The sequence below is a fragment of the Bombyx mori genome, chromosome 4 (assembly GCF_030269925.1).
Source record: "Bombyx mori chromosome 4, ASM3026992v2".
Lineage (NCBI taxonomy): Eukaryota > Metazoa > Arthropoda > Insecta > Lepidoptera > Bombycidae > Bombyx > Bombyx mori.
In genome coordinates, this window is record NC_085110.1 from 10,772,286 (window position 1) to 10,786,817 (window position 14,532).

Sequence of the window (14,532 nt, forward strand, 5' to 3'; positions counted from 1 at the left end):
TGTCATATTTAGCAACAATCGTGCATTCGGGCTTAGAAAGTACGACGGCCGCTATCCAATACAATTGAGACTCATGCCTCAAAGTGGGCGGGGTAGCATTCACGTTATGACGTATTACATCTTAACTTTATGTGGGCAGTGAGCTCTTTCACTCATTTACGCAATAAATAGGTAAAGGGTACCTACTTGAGCCATGCGACTACACTTAAATCTTGCTGGCAGGTATTTTCTAAGCAATAACGTATCGATTAGGACTAACGACCTGAAGTTTTATGCGTCGATAATTTCGATATTCAATGAGAGGCATAATCCTAGCATATTTTTCCACAGTAGTTACCTTCACGTCGTGATGTCTAAAGAGTAACAAAATCCTTCCGAATAGATTTTTTTCGGAACAACTGCTACGCGACACACACACACACACATAACTATCTTGTTTACTTTTACTCTTCACGTCTAAACGTATAAAATAAACCGGAAAGTCTTGTAGACTTGTATCGGGTGGCGAAGACAATGCTCATGCATAATGTATGGAACGACTCTCCCATCTGATCATCCGATAACATTGCCCTATTTACACGGGCCTCGCTAATCCTGTCTTTGGAATTTTAACAAGATTTGAATCATGTTTCCGATCACTTACATTTGAGGGTTTCTGTGTCAGTTTATTGGTATTACCGAGACTTAATAAAAGTCTATTCTCCAATTTAGATAAACCCAGCGGAGCACGCCTAAAACGTGTTTTCCACAATTCACTGTCAGCAAGTCGACGTTAGAATTGTATTATAAATCTTTATTCCAGCGAGTGTACTTAAAAAACGATGTTCACATTAAAGTCAGTTTTTGTTTTGAAAAAGCATACATGGTATATTCCTAGTAATATCTTCTTCGTTTAGCTAATCGGCACCATTCCCTGACATTGGTCTGAATTCCATTTTTTACTAGAGCGAGTATAACTAGCAACTTATACTAATCTCTGGCTAATTAAATTCGAACTACTAAAAACATACAAATGAAATTTTCATTTCGATGTTCATTATTTCCTCTCTGCCTATTAAATATCACTACATAGTATAAAACAAAGTCGCTTTCTCTGTCCCTATATCCCTATGTATGCTTAAATCTTAAAAACTACGCAACGGATTTTGATGCGGTTTTTTTTTAATAGATAGTGATTGAAGAGGAAGATTTATATGTATAATAACATCCATTAAATAGTGGAGAAATCAATAATAAATTACAGTTTCTGAAGCGAAGCGAGGGCGGGTCGCTAGTAATGTATATTTCTTAAATTCTAAAATCATTCTCTTGCATACCTAATTATTATAACTTTGCTGATACAACACAAAAGTGCCGTGAGCTGAGTGCTGTATTTAATTTGAGTAACATCGTGGCCTAATGGATAATCTTAAATTAATCTAAAAGCTGAGACGCCATGTATATTCATATCGTGAATTGCGAATTTTCTAACGCTGTATTCGAATTTACTGTTGGCGTAATTCCACTTCTCAGCTGGTGTTTATAGTTAACGGAGACCGTATATATTAAAAAGTGTTTTCCGTCCGTCACCTACCTTGAGGTCGTTAATCTCAATCGTAATCTCAATTCTGTTGTAGTAAAACGGCGGTTGCACCCTCCAAATTAGAACCCATGACTGCTTCGTTGTAGAAATAGGCGAAATCCCCGTATCTGCAAGTGTAAGCTTACAAAAATACTCTACCAATTAGACACGGCGGGACGAATGTAATATGCTCTGCGTGTAAACCCAGTCCCGCCGTCTTAGTAGGTCCGACTCGGCTGCGGCCCGGTCCGGGGTAGGGCACCGGCTGTGAGCGGCAGGAGTTTTTAGTGAGGTTCAACTCTCACATACCCCACCCGCCGTGCAGGTGGGGAACCGGCGGTTTTACACCTGTGGAAAAAAAAAAAACAATTAGACAAATTAGTATCAGGTTGAAGTCTCAATTATGTTGTGTAACGGGTGTCTGCTGTTTGGCTCATAATACCGTTTATTCTCCAAATTAAACCACCATCTTGTCTATTACTATCGCGAAGTAAGTATGAGGTTCGGCATAGGACAAACGCTACAATTTCAGGTTACAACGTTATTTAACGTTCCAACGCTAAATACCATTATCAAGAAATTGACCCTAGAAAATGATATGTAATTTTTAACTCTCGCGAGTATGCTACTTCTCATTTCGGCTTCAAGAACGTTCTTATTACGTTACACCGTATACATATATACTATGAGAAGCTTTTCTTGGTTACTCATCGTTTGACAGAGAATTTGGCGAATTTCCAATAAAATTTAATTCAATAAACAGCACGCCAGTTATTCGAGAAGTTCATTAAATTCACTAATTTTCGTGAGCGAGCTGTCAATACTTGGTACGGACAAACTTAAGCCGCAGGCACGTACGACGTGATTACTGTAATAAACTGGCTATAACAAGATACACAACAACTTATAACTTTGCACGATTTATGTTAACATGAATATCATATTAATTTAGGCATTTTCATTAACGTTAGGCAGGGGCATGTTGATCTGTAGGAGGCGACCTCCCCCCGGTGAAGGTTACAGGGAGACCTGTGGGGGAGAGACCGCGCGGCGTACTACCTGCGCTCTAGCGCGCTGCATGGCAGCAGTTCCACGGAACTGTTGTGTGGGAGCAACCGGTTGACGGTGTATCGCGTTCCGACCTGTGAGGTCAGTACGGCAGCTCGACGGGCCGTCACAAGCGGTGCCACTGGTATTCCGGAATACCCTGCTGGACCAGAACCGTACCAGGCCGTACCGAGACGGCCGACGGGTCATCGAGGCTATAGCCGGGCGTCCTGGGGGTGGCGACGCGACTCTGGTTGTAGTGTTGACCGCGGGAACCCCCCTACTCTGACTACGTTCTGACCCCAGGTGGAGATCGGACGTCAGATGAGAGAGTGCAAGGGGAGTCGTTTGGTGGATAGGGCCCTTAAACATCCTTAGACCCGCGGTCTGCTCTAAACACCTGCAGACCGTCAAGTCCCACATACACCGCACGCCACCTAGGCGCGAAAGCCTCACATGATGTTCGACCCCTGCACGACAAAAAAAGGGGATGTTGGCACTGCTGGCGTTCCTGAGTGACTGTAACCACTCACGATAAGGTAAAGCCTATACTTAGCTGCCACAAGGACAAAAAACTAATAATTTGAAAGACAGAACAGGCTTACTGCCGAAAATCTAATTTTTATTCAGAAAGGGAAATGACCGTTTGCGATGTATAATCGCAAGTTAACTAACCGTAGTGGAAGCGAGCGTCCTTCTTACCGCTCCAATACTCCCGTAATGAGCCCAAGACAATCTTTTATTGTCTGTTTGGACTGGGATAAATTGTGATAGATGATTTTCTACTTCCAGATTTAGTCCTATCCGTCTTCCAATTTCGAAACTGTAACGCGAGCGCTTATCCTTAACGTTTGTTTATTTTTTTATTGCTTAGATGCGTGGACGAGTTCAAACATAACGTATTTCGAATGTTATGTTTACGTTAAATCTGCATTACCTATATACAACAGAGAAGTTTTCCGTTTTTCCCTTCTCGTTTAATGAAATATGAGCATCGCTCTCAAATGCTGTAACTTTTTATTCTAAATATTAACGGTCAGTTTTCGAGAAAACTTGCGTGCATAAACGTTAAACGTGGGGCCTATAAAACACTTTCAATATTATTTTTATACACCTGTGAATACATGTGAGCAAGAAATTTGCGTACCGCATTAATTAACATTACGTGTTATTTCTTTTCTTAATTAAATAGTATGAAAATTTAATAAAATAAGCATTATTTCACAATTATATATTATATGATGAAATTTGAAAATAATTTTGTTCAAATTTCACAAGTCAATACCAATAAGAATGCACGAGCTGTTTTTATGTAATTTTATTACGTATTCGATTGAGACGCTTCAAATATGTACATTTAACCTGAAAACAAATCGCTTATCATTACCTAATTCGATCCTGAAACATTCTAAGACAAATAAATGTTTCTTTTGTGCCGGTGTTAATGACCACATGCAAAAATTATGCAAACAGCCGTGCTAACGAGAACCTGTTCCACTTTCGTTCTTTCTTTACGCATGCTTTTCTTGTTTTTGTCATTCACACGAGAGCGTATAGCGTGAAGATTTGCCCTGAAACTCGTTCATAAGAAATAAAGCGTCGCACTGAAATATATGGAAGTAAAAACTTTATCCTTCAAGATATAAACGACGCGACGTTCCCGTAATGTTATGTGCGTGGGTGATCAAGAGAGGTTTTTTTTTCAGTGTGTTTTGCTAAATTAAAAGGCCGAAGCTAGGTCGTGAGGTCACGTACTCATTGTCAACGACATGTTTTGACCGAAGGCCCACTTCCACGAGGGCTCGCTCACCTCGCCGGTATCCTCCCTACAATTTCCGCCTTCGTGACGACACCCCTGATCCTGTACCTACTCATGAAAATACGTTTAATGAAATCCCAAAGTTTCACTTTTTTATAAACTTGCTTAAAGATAAGATGCATACTGAATTAAACTGTAGAGATAAGTAAGATGTAAATGTATAAGAAAACGTTTAGTACATTTATTTAGATTGGTACACAAAAAAAGTGTAGTTACTTGATTCTATCTTTTTTTGTGCACTGTAAAAATTAAGTTTTTTTCTATTCATTAAAAAAAAAAAACAAGCTACAAATACCATTTTTATAAATATTTACATATGTATCGTATTGAAAATTGTCACGATAAAGGAAAAAAAGGAATCTGGTCCGCAAATTACAAGTGTATTTATAAGCGGTAGGCCCTATTGGCCCACTGAGAGTTATCATTCCAACACAATTGAATCATCTACCTCATATCTCAAGGTGATTTCTGTGGTCTATGAAGTGGTAAATAGCAAGCAAGTAAGATCTATTCGGAAAACTTCTTCAATTGTAATTTTTGTATCATTAATGGGGTATAATACTACGCGTTTAGTTCTCTTAGTAGAAAACTAGGTAAGGAATTGTACTCAGAATACCTAACAATTGTGCGATAAGTGATTTACTGAGGACTCCTCGCTCCACATTTTATTGACTGCGACGGTCGAGAAGAGAAAAATCGTATATTTTGACGTATCCGTAGTAAAATTTATGAGTTCCATTTAGTTTGTTCGAGAAATGGCAATTAAAATGGAAGAACGGTTGGCGGCCACAAGCGCGCCACGCTCATACTTCGCCATCTGACCTTACAAACTTATTTGATTACTTACGAACTTCGTTACTTAATTTGTTCGTCTATGAGTTAAATTAAAGCCGCTCTGTCCTTGTGTAATGAAGACCGGGTTTTTGGTTAATAATATTTTCAAAGGTACATCTGAAACTACATTAAAATAAATCCTATTGGGTCAGTAGATGTTTTACGCTGGTCCGTTTGTAAGCATATTAGAAGTTACGGATGTGCCATGGCAACCCTGAACTCTTAATGCTACTTCCATGTTGTCCTTCCATATTAGTATATTGTTCATCTAGTGCACGTTTCTCAGTACTCTTGGTACGGCGTGTTGTGAAGCCATACAGATCTGCGACTCTCCTGTCACTTTTTCCTCGAAGCATTTACGCAATTCGTTTTCAAGAGCAGGAATGCTTATCAATTAGAGGGGCTTGTGCGCTCATCTTTTCATCAAAATAAAAATAAGTTTGTATAATGTTATGACTCAAATATTACTTGCTATACCTTTAAAGTTCTACATCACATAAATGTTCACATGAGTCGAATTAACTGAAATTGAAATGAATGAATATTTGCTTCAGAATAATTAAAGTAAGTTAGTAAACTGCGAAAACAAAATTCGTAAAGGCCAAAACATACTTCGGCGCTGTTAAACGTCTTGAAATTTAATTAAAACCTAAATTCATGCATTACGTACAAAGAAAACAGGCTGCCGACTTCAATATTGAAATATGAATGAACAGACAGATCGTTCCAGCTCTGAAACACAATCCCCGATGTTCTCTAATGAAGAATAATTCAAAACAATTCGTTCATTAATAGGGACCGCATTCATGTGAAATGAAATTTCTGAGGCAAGGCGAGTCAAACGACTTATTATTGATAGGCTAATTAGTCTTAGAATAGCATGCATTCTAATAGCAATAGGCTAATTAGTTTTAGCATCGCATGCATTCGTTACAACAACGACTAGCCAGAAATATATAGAATTGGTGATACATTCACGAATACACGAAAACAGGGATATTATTAAATTAACTTTATTACACGCATTATTACATCTGTTTAAGTGATTGAGTTTCGCATTGTAAATATTTGCGTTTAATACACAGACAAAAGCCATTTAAGGTAACTCGTGTGATTGGCCTTAGAGTGCAGTTGGATATTCACACAATTAATGCGTGTTAAATATATGCTGGACGGATAAATTAATTTTAAATAAAGATCAGAACATTAATATAGAATTTTAAGTGAAGATGACTGTTTGGATTTATTTACGTTTATGTAAATACAGTATTAATATTTCAAATTGATGTGTACATCGTTGTAGTGCGTCTAAATTGGAGAAAAAATGTAAGGGGACTTCTTTCATGATACCAATCTATTTTATATTGAAAATTCCATAAACAAAGACAAAAGCATCAAAGAAAATCACAACGTTGTACGAAAGGTTCCCGGATATACACTGCTTCTCACAAAAAATACACTATAAACACAAAAATACAAAACCGACATTTCGACATTTCGACATTTCGTCTGTCATTCAAGATACGGACGTATATCACCCACGTCAGACTAGATTGTTAAGCTTTATTGTAGAAAGGAAATTAAATTTTAGTATTTTTTCTGCCCTATAATAATATTACATTCTTCAATTTCCCTATTCTCTGCTATGTTTGTTGAGCGTTGGTAGCCTGTTTCACTGGAGAGCCTGCAGTACCGCTACACTGCAGTAATTAAAAATCCAAAAAATATCGGTATACCCACATGTCCCGCACCATGAGGTCTGGCTAGTTGGACCTTTGTGTTTTTTCCTTTATACGACGCTCTAAACTTAAGCATAGTGGAGGATACTTAATTCATAAATTACTGTGAGTCTTACCAGAAACTCTCTTGCATGAATTTTGTTTTTATAACAATATGTCAGAGAGGGCTCTAGTAGCGCTACAAAAAAAAAACTAAAGAATGCAGTTTATAAATAAATAAAAGACCAACAATACGGATCAGCACTATGCTTACGATAAAGCGAAAACGCTTTTTATGCAACATGAGAAAACTCAAATTTCATAAATGAAATTTATATAAGCATCAGCATAAATGCTGTATTATCAAGACTTGTATTCAAGGTCTGGTAATCTAATTTCTAGGCCCTTTTACTTCATAAATTATCTAAAGAAAGAAAGTATGCAATCGTTGACAGTGACTTTCGCGAATATATTGCTTTACATGTTTGTACTCTATTTTATAACATAATTAAATAAGCAAAGCTACATCTGAGCAAACCGAAGACGGTTTGTTATCAAAGAAAACATTGAAATTCATATCACCAGTTTCGGAACGTTGTTTTAACTCGAGCCCAACGAGAATTCATACAGCGTTCATTGTACCTACATGTTATAAGTTAAACATATAAATCGCATATAATATGTATTAACGTCACAATGTAGCATCTTAGCAGTAATAGAATCTTTTCACCCTTAGAATTACTCTGGCCATTCATCTTATTTCAGTGTTATACGAGAACGACGGCCACATAACATACGTCCCGCTACTTTGGCCTCGTAATTAGATAATACACATCAACCGAGCTATATACTGGCCCGTCTTAGTATAAAAATACCCAGAGATTACGGTCAGTCCCGAATGAAAGCAATCTTCTGACATTCGTGAGCGGGACCGAATCCCTACGAAGTTTCACGCTTATCTACTCACCCTTACCATTACCTGTAATGGAAATCGAATTATTATTACCAACCGAGATAACCACGTTTGCAGTTTTACCTCATACCTTCAAGAAGTTACAATAAAGTACAGAAGATAGTCCGCAAAAACATGATCTAGTTCTATTCGGAAAAAGTTTCCGCTAACGTTAATAAACCGCTAATTTTGTCGATGGGAAGCTTCTAATAAATAACATGATTTAATTTAACGCATGCGCAAGTATAAGTGTTGTAAACAACAGCTTGGCTCCGCCCTTGCTTATGTCCATTGCTTCAATTTACCTAATCTCCTTGCTCTTTCGAAAATCATATTGACAAATCTGACGGAAGAACAATAAATCTGTTTTCTAAGAGCTTCGTTATTTCATTTTAAAGAAACCCTAAAAACCCTAAAAGAGAGGTGCGACCGTAAATCTCCAAAGTTTTTCTTCTCAAATTCTTTCATGATATTTTCAGCCAATTTATGAAGCACTCGCGCGTTCAGAAGAAAAGCCGTGATATTTCACGCTGTCGTTGTGAAACGAAGCGTGGAGGTTTAGCTTTATTAAAAGTTTAACATCAGTCTGTAGTCAATACGGTTTTTGTCGCGTCCTTCACGCTTGGATATCTCTCCTTTTAATAGAAATCAATCGACTTAATAGTCCTAATAGAGTAATTTTTTTTATTGCTCTTGTTGGCAGACGAGCACACGGCCCACCTAATAGTGAGCTGTTACCGTCGCCCATGGACTTCAGCAATGCTAAGGGCAGAGCCAAGCCGCTGCCTACCGCAACAGATTATTTGTAAAGTAATAAAAAAATAAAAAATGTTAACAACAAATATCATAACTTACAATTCTCTCAACATACCCATACAAGACGAGAACAAATGTGCCCGGACCTCGCTCACCAATTATAATTCGTAGCAAAGATACGGACTCCAACCGAGGACGAAAGTCGGTCAAGTCATCATTTAAAAAACGATTAGAACAATGAGTTTGTTAAATTGCGCTAACTGGATGGCGCAATAGTTAGCAACCCTAATTGCTGGGCCGAGGGTCTTGGTTTCAATTTTTCAATTCTTACTTCGCATAAAAAATCGTATGGCGAGAGGCTTCGTTGCCTCTTTGTTTGGGCGTTTAAAATCTATAGATGTAAATATATATTTGAACTTGTGTAAGTGTGTAAATTAGTGTCTGGTACCTTTAGTACCGAAATCCTGGCAGTGTCAGGTAGACTGTTAAAATCTGCCTCTGATTATTTGTTGATGTGCTCGTATCTGTCTGCTTTACTTTAAATGAAGATTCGTTTCCTTTATTTAAATTCAATTTGACAGTGAACTTGTTAATAATCATTGACCGGAGATTCATTTAATAAATCTACATTTTTTACTCATACGAATTGAACAATATTTTCGGCTTTGCTACGGAAGATGGCATAATGATTGAAAAAAAGCTGAAGCGAGTTCATCGAGCGCATAGCTCGCAAGTCACTACCACATATAAGACAGCAGTAGAAATGTATTATCCAAGAAATTTCGAAATGTGGATGCACCTTATCCCAAATCTAAATGAATTTTTAATTTATTTGTTCTGTATATTTTCTGTATAGCTTCCTTTCGCTTAACGCGACTTAAAAATTGGATGAATATATAAATATTGCATTTTAACCACTGGGCTTAAGTTATTAAAGGCAATTGGACCGCTAGGTCTATTGAAAAAAAAACTTGATTTAAAAATTTCTTTGTAATAAAATACAACAATATTGTCCGTCTCTATCATAATATGATTTCTACTGTAAGATCTACTCTAGTTTTCGATGTGTCCACGACAATTTGACAGCTGGGGCACTTAACTTACACACCAGGTGTCCACTAAATTAATTGACTGTCTACGTAAGTAGGTACAATTCTTAGAATCATTACCAGTCTGTTTTAAGTGTGTTCAGTACAATAACGTTTTTGATTTCGTTTCAATTTCAAAATGTAATCGTTACCCGTTTTAAAAACTAAACATATTTTGAAATTTTCTGATTTTCAAAAATTACGGGTCCATTATTTGCTGTCTCTCGTATTGATATCACACATTATCAGATGAATCGTAGCTAATCTTACTTCAATGGCAATAGAACTTGAACTATCTATACATATAGAATTACTTGTCCTGACTGACTGATTGATTTATCAACACAGCCGAAATCGCTGGGGCTACAATCTTGAAATATCGGCAGTTTATGCCTCTTAAGCCTTGTAAGCGTTCATTAAAGAATGATTTTTGGAAATTTCATCCTTAAGTATATAAAACAAGGGATGAACGGCTTTTTTGGAAGTCCGAGATTTTCGAAGTAAAAAGCGCGAAACTAAATATATTGTTATAACCTGGTGCTTGTTAATACAAATAACCAAGTCTAATATACACTCGTATTGAATATAGAAAAAAAAAATCGAAATTCATTTCCTTTAATACAGTTTCGATATGGTTCCTTCGCCGACACAAACGTGCACGTATGGTAATTGTGTTTATTTTGTTGCAGCCTCGCGTATTCGATACGAGATTACGAGCGGTAACATAGGCGGTGCATTCGCTGTCAAGAACATGACAGGCGCGATTTACGTAGCCGGCGCCCTTGATTACGAGACTAGGAAACGGGTAAGCTCTACAATAAATTTGTAATTACCTACATGATCAATTACAATATCATTGTCATAATCATAATCATCATCGTAATACAAGTTTTCTTTATAAATTCATTATAATTAAGCCTTAAAAGCAAGAACAGAAGGTAGGGAATTTAATGCGAATGGTGGGAACTACAGTCTTAAATTGTACAGAAATTCCAACATAGATATATTTAGAACAACATATTTGTTCTAATTTTCTAAATAGATTCTTGTAATTAATACACTGAATATATTAAATTCGAACAATCGTATTTAAAATGTCAAATTTATCGTAAATAAACTACAATCGCGTATAAGATAATAATACATTTCCAAATAGCTATACATATATCTATATATATCACACGTATTTCATGTATTGATATATGCTTTAGTAGATTGTGTAAGTATATGTAAACAAATATCAAAGATACATACAGGAATCTTCCGAATTTCGAGTTCACTATTCAATCTGTTGTTTGAGTTTTGAATGAGTTTTGATTAGTTATTGATCCATTCGCTTTAAACCCACCATTTCCTTACTTCGACGAGTAAATGTCGATAAACATAATTATTATTAATGTTGTTGATATTTTAAAGCCTCAAAACCTCTCTTAAGTTGAATGGAGTCCATAATTTATAGTCCGAGTACGAATAAAGTTCTTCATCAGCAATTATGTCACGTCAAGAAAATCCCAAATTAAACAAGGGCGGACTACAGAGTAATCCTACAAAATTAAACATAAACCGCCAAGGTAAACAGGTGCGACTGAAAATCGTAATAATTCTGGGAAATCTTAGTATTTTTTATAAATAAATTAACTTTTAATCAAGAAATCGGTCAAATCGCTTTTCGAATTCGGTGTGTAATAAAAATAAAACACTTTTGTTCGAACTTGACAAAAATTCTCTAAACACTGGTATACAAGTGTTCAGCACGTACACTTCTGTTAACTTTTGTGGTGGCTTTGAATTTTTTTTTTTAATTATTACATTTTATTGTAATCAAAATGAGCGTCGAGTAAGATCAAAAGAGGATTAATCGCTCTTTTAATATAATTTCGTTCTATTATAGAATGGGCGGAGTTAAGCGGTAAAACAGGGTTTTACTTTCTTTGCCCCTTGGCGAGTTTCAATTTTAAAGTATCTCGTCCGGGCGGGCCGAGGCGGCGACGACTGCGCGCTCGCCTATCGAAGGAACCGCCTTTGTTACGGCATCGACAAAGTTTTGTACAGCTTTTCTCGAGATAAATAATTTAATCTTTAATATCCATTTAAACGAGCCGCTGTAGTTGCTACAGGAGGCTATACCGCCAACACACTGCAAAATTCCCACGAAGATTTTATGAATGTAAGCCGGCTTACTTTGATGCACTCGTTTGCCTTTAAATGTTGTGGTTTCACGAAGTAAATATATTGTTATGCGTTAAGATGTAAATAACAGTCTTCGAAAGAGAAAATCGTTGAATAGGTAAGCTAGAAATTTGAATTTTTCGCGCTTACTCCATTCTCAACGTCTTATGTGACATTTCTCGAAGTCTCCGTGTTTAAATCTGTGTATTTATCGAACATCTGCAAGTTCGTGAAGAAGCCGTTCGTTTTTTCGGATCTTAAATTTGGATGAGGTACAAATTCGGTTACTTTTTTTTTCAGTAGTGCAGAACAGGTAATGGCCTATCTCGTTTGAAATTGGTACCGAAGCCCACAAACAAAAAAGTGAATGCGGCTGTCAGTGTTGAGATATAACTCTCTATTACAATAGAGAAACAGTTTTCTTACCCTTCAAACTAGAACACATTATTGCTTCACAGCAGGAACGGGTAGGCCCCGGCCGTAGCTACTCTTCGTACGGGCTCTTAACCAAATAAACAATTACTCTGAACAGAACTAATAAAAACGTATATATAAAGCGAAGTCATTTACACGAACAATAACAACGGAAAGTTATTTAAAAAATTTGATTAGTCACTAATGAAATTCTCTGGTCACTGCGCCACGGTTTTCGTAGAGTACATATAAGAAATGTCAATCATTGTTCGAAGTATGTCGAGGATCTAATGAAAATTGCAACATCCAACACCAAACTTGTATAATATGCGTGAGATGACTTTTGTAACAAACATTCTCCGCCCGACTGAGGAAATTACCGAGCGACACTGACAGATGACACCAATAACTCCGTCGGGTCGCAAGCACGCTCACTCTATTTTCGAAGCCAAGTGTGGACTTGTGCCCAAAGTTACGTTACGGATGGATTTATTTGCGGGTCGCTTAAGTAGTTCTTTTATCGCTAATGAAGCAAGTTACTAAATAAACAACGAAACTCCCTTTCAGGACCGGAGATTAGGAGTTAAACGATGATTTAAAAATTGTTTTAGCACATCTTGCTTTTTGTGGGTGAGCAGAAGCGACGCCGCACCTTCTCGTAAAAGTGAAAAGTGAAAAATAGAACAAAAATCTTTTTGAAAATCTAAATTACAATTCGTGACTTTGCTAAATCGGTTTTGCTAAATTATTGCGAATGCTGAATTACTCGTCTTTTATGAAATACTGAAAAGTATTTAATTCATTGAAACTTTAAATTTTTAACGGAATTTGTAGATTACAGTATTAAGCACTTTATTTTTGGGTAAACACTCGATTCCTGAGAAACCTATCATCGATTCTTAACGTCTTGCCAAATTGTTTGGGTCCACAATAGTACGAGCTGAAGTTAGCGGCGTCCGACAACCTAAAGGAAAACTACACAACGGTGGTGATTCACGTGAAAGACGTCAATGACAACCCTCCAGTTTTCGAGCGACCTACGTACCGCACACAGATCACCGAGGAAGATGACCGCAATCTTCCAAAACGCGTTCTTCAGGTCCGATTCGAGATTGTTGACCGTGTCACATTCTATTGTCATGATGTGTTAAGTTATTTTAATGTGTTCAAGCATCACTTAATCACGAAAAGACTTTATAATACGATTATTATAAATGCAATCATGATATTTAATCTTTATTATATAGTAGATTATGAAAATAGAATCGGACACGGTAGTAACTCGTGGTCTGGTTTGATTTTAACGAGGTCGTTATTTATTTATTTTGCATGGCATGCAGGTTTCGATTTTTGTTTCTCTTTATTTTTTTTTCTTTTGTAGCGCCATCTGTTTTTGCTAGTGTCGTTGTTTTTTTTCTAATGTAGTCTACATTGATTTTGATAGTTGAAAAATGTATGCAACAGCAAACTGGTATTCAAACAGACTGAAGTTTTCAGTGAAATTCTCTTCGTGAATAATATCTATTCCTTATCTCAGGATTCAGGGATCGTTATTAATAGTTATTTCTCTTTCTGAAATGTGTTTTTCTATTGCAGTCGGTACAAGTCTTTGTAATAGGTTCAAATCAGTTTTTTAAGTAAAAAATGTAATACAAAACATTTCGCCATTCCAATAATTTTTGAATGGTATTCAAATATCTGACTAATCAAAAACTACAGATGTTCGACCTTTCGAAAAATTCGCTTATAAACCAGGCGGACATTTTATATTCTCCAACAACGGTCATTTAAATTTTCGAATATAATTTGCGGTCGAAGCGGAGTTTTTGTTACGGTAATGACGAGGGAACTTCGGCAGCTGGGTTCGGAGTTTGGCGGAGTGCGCGGTTCAAATGTATTTTTCAATCATAACGTGAAATTCTTCGCGCAGCATAAATTAACTTATTCGCTGCGATTAATTCTCGGCGGCTTTTAGTACATTCGCAGTGAAAACTTTGTTACGAACAAAAATATTTTCTTGAACAACAAAAAGTTTTTCATATAAACTGATCTGAGTTACAAAGAACTCATGGAAGCGCTAACTCACTTTATAGTAAAGTTTACACTTTCAATCTAGCGTATCTTAAAAGAAATATCGGATTAAAATTCGTAGAGCTGTCATTAATTTGTAATAT

The 14,532-nt window shown here is 36.6% G+C and overlaps 1 protein-coding gene and 1 long non-coding RNA gene across 4 annotated transcripts in view; one reads left to right on the top strand and one right to left on the bottom strand.

The window, feature by feature from the left end:
• Positions 1 to 14,532, top strand: part of LOC134198658 (neural-cadherin-like) — a 99,044-nt gene that overhangs the window by 71,005 nt on the left and 13,507 nt on the right. For both annotated transcript variants that reach the window (XM_012694511.4, XM_012694510.4), the window contains exons 3-4: positions 10,465 to 10,580; positions 13,293 to 13,457. In XM_012694511.4, the coding sequence (XP_012549965.1) occupies positions 10,465 to 10,580; positions 13,293 to 13,457 (281 nt within the window). The remainder of the gene's footprint in view (positions 1 to 10,464; positions 10,581 to 13,292; positions 13,458 to 14,532) is intronic.
• Positions 1 to 14,532, bottom strand: part of LOC110386023 (uncharacterized) — a 39,959-nt gene that overhangs the window by 10,502 nt on the left and 14,925 nt on the right. For both annotated transcript variants that reach the window (XR_002431287.3, XR_002431286.3), the window contains exon 4: positions 1,721 to 1,909. This is a non-coding gene — a long non-coding RNA (uncharacterized LOC110386023). The remainder of the gene's footprint in view (positions 1 to 1,720; positions 1,910 to 14,532) is intronic.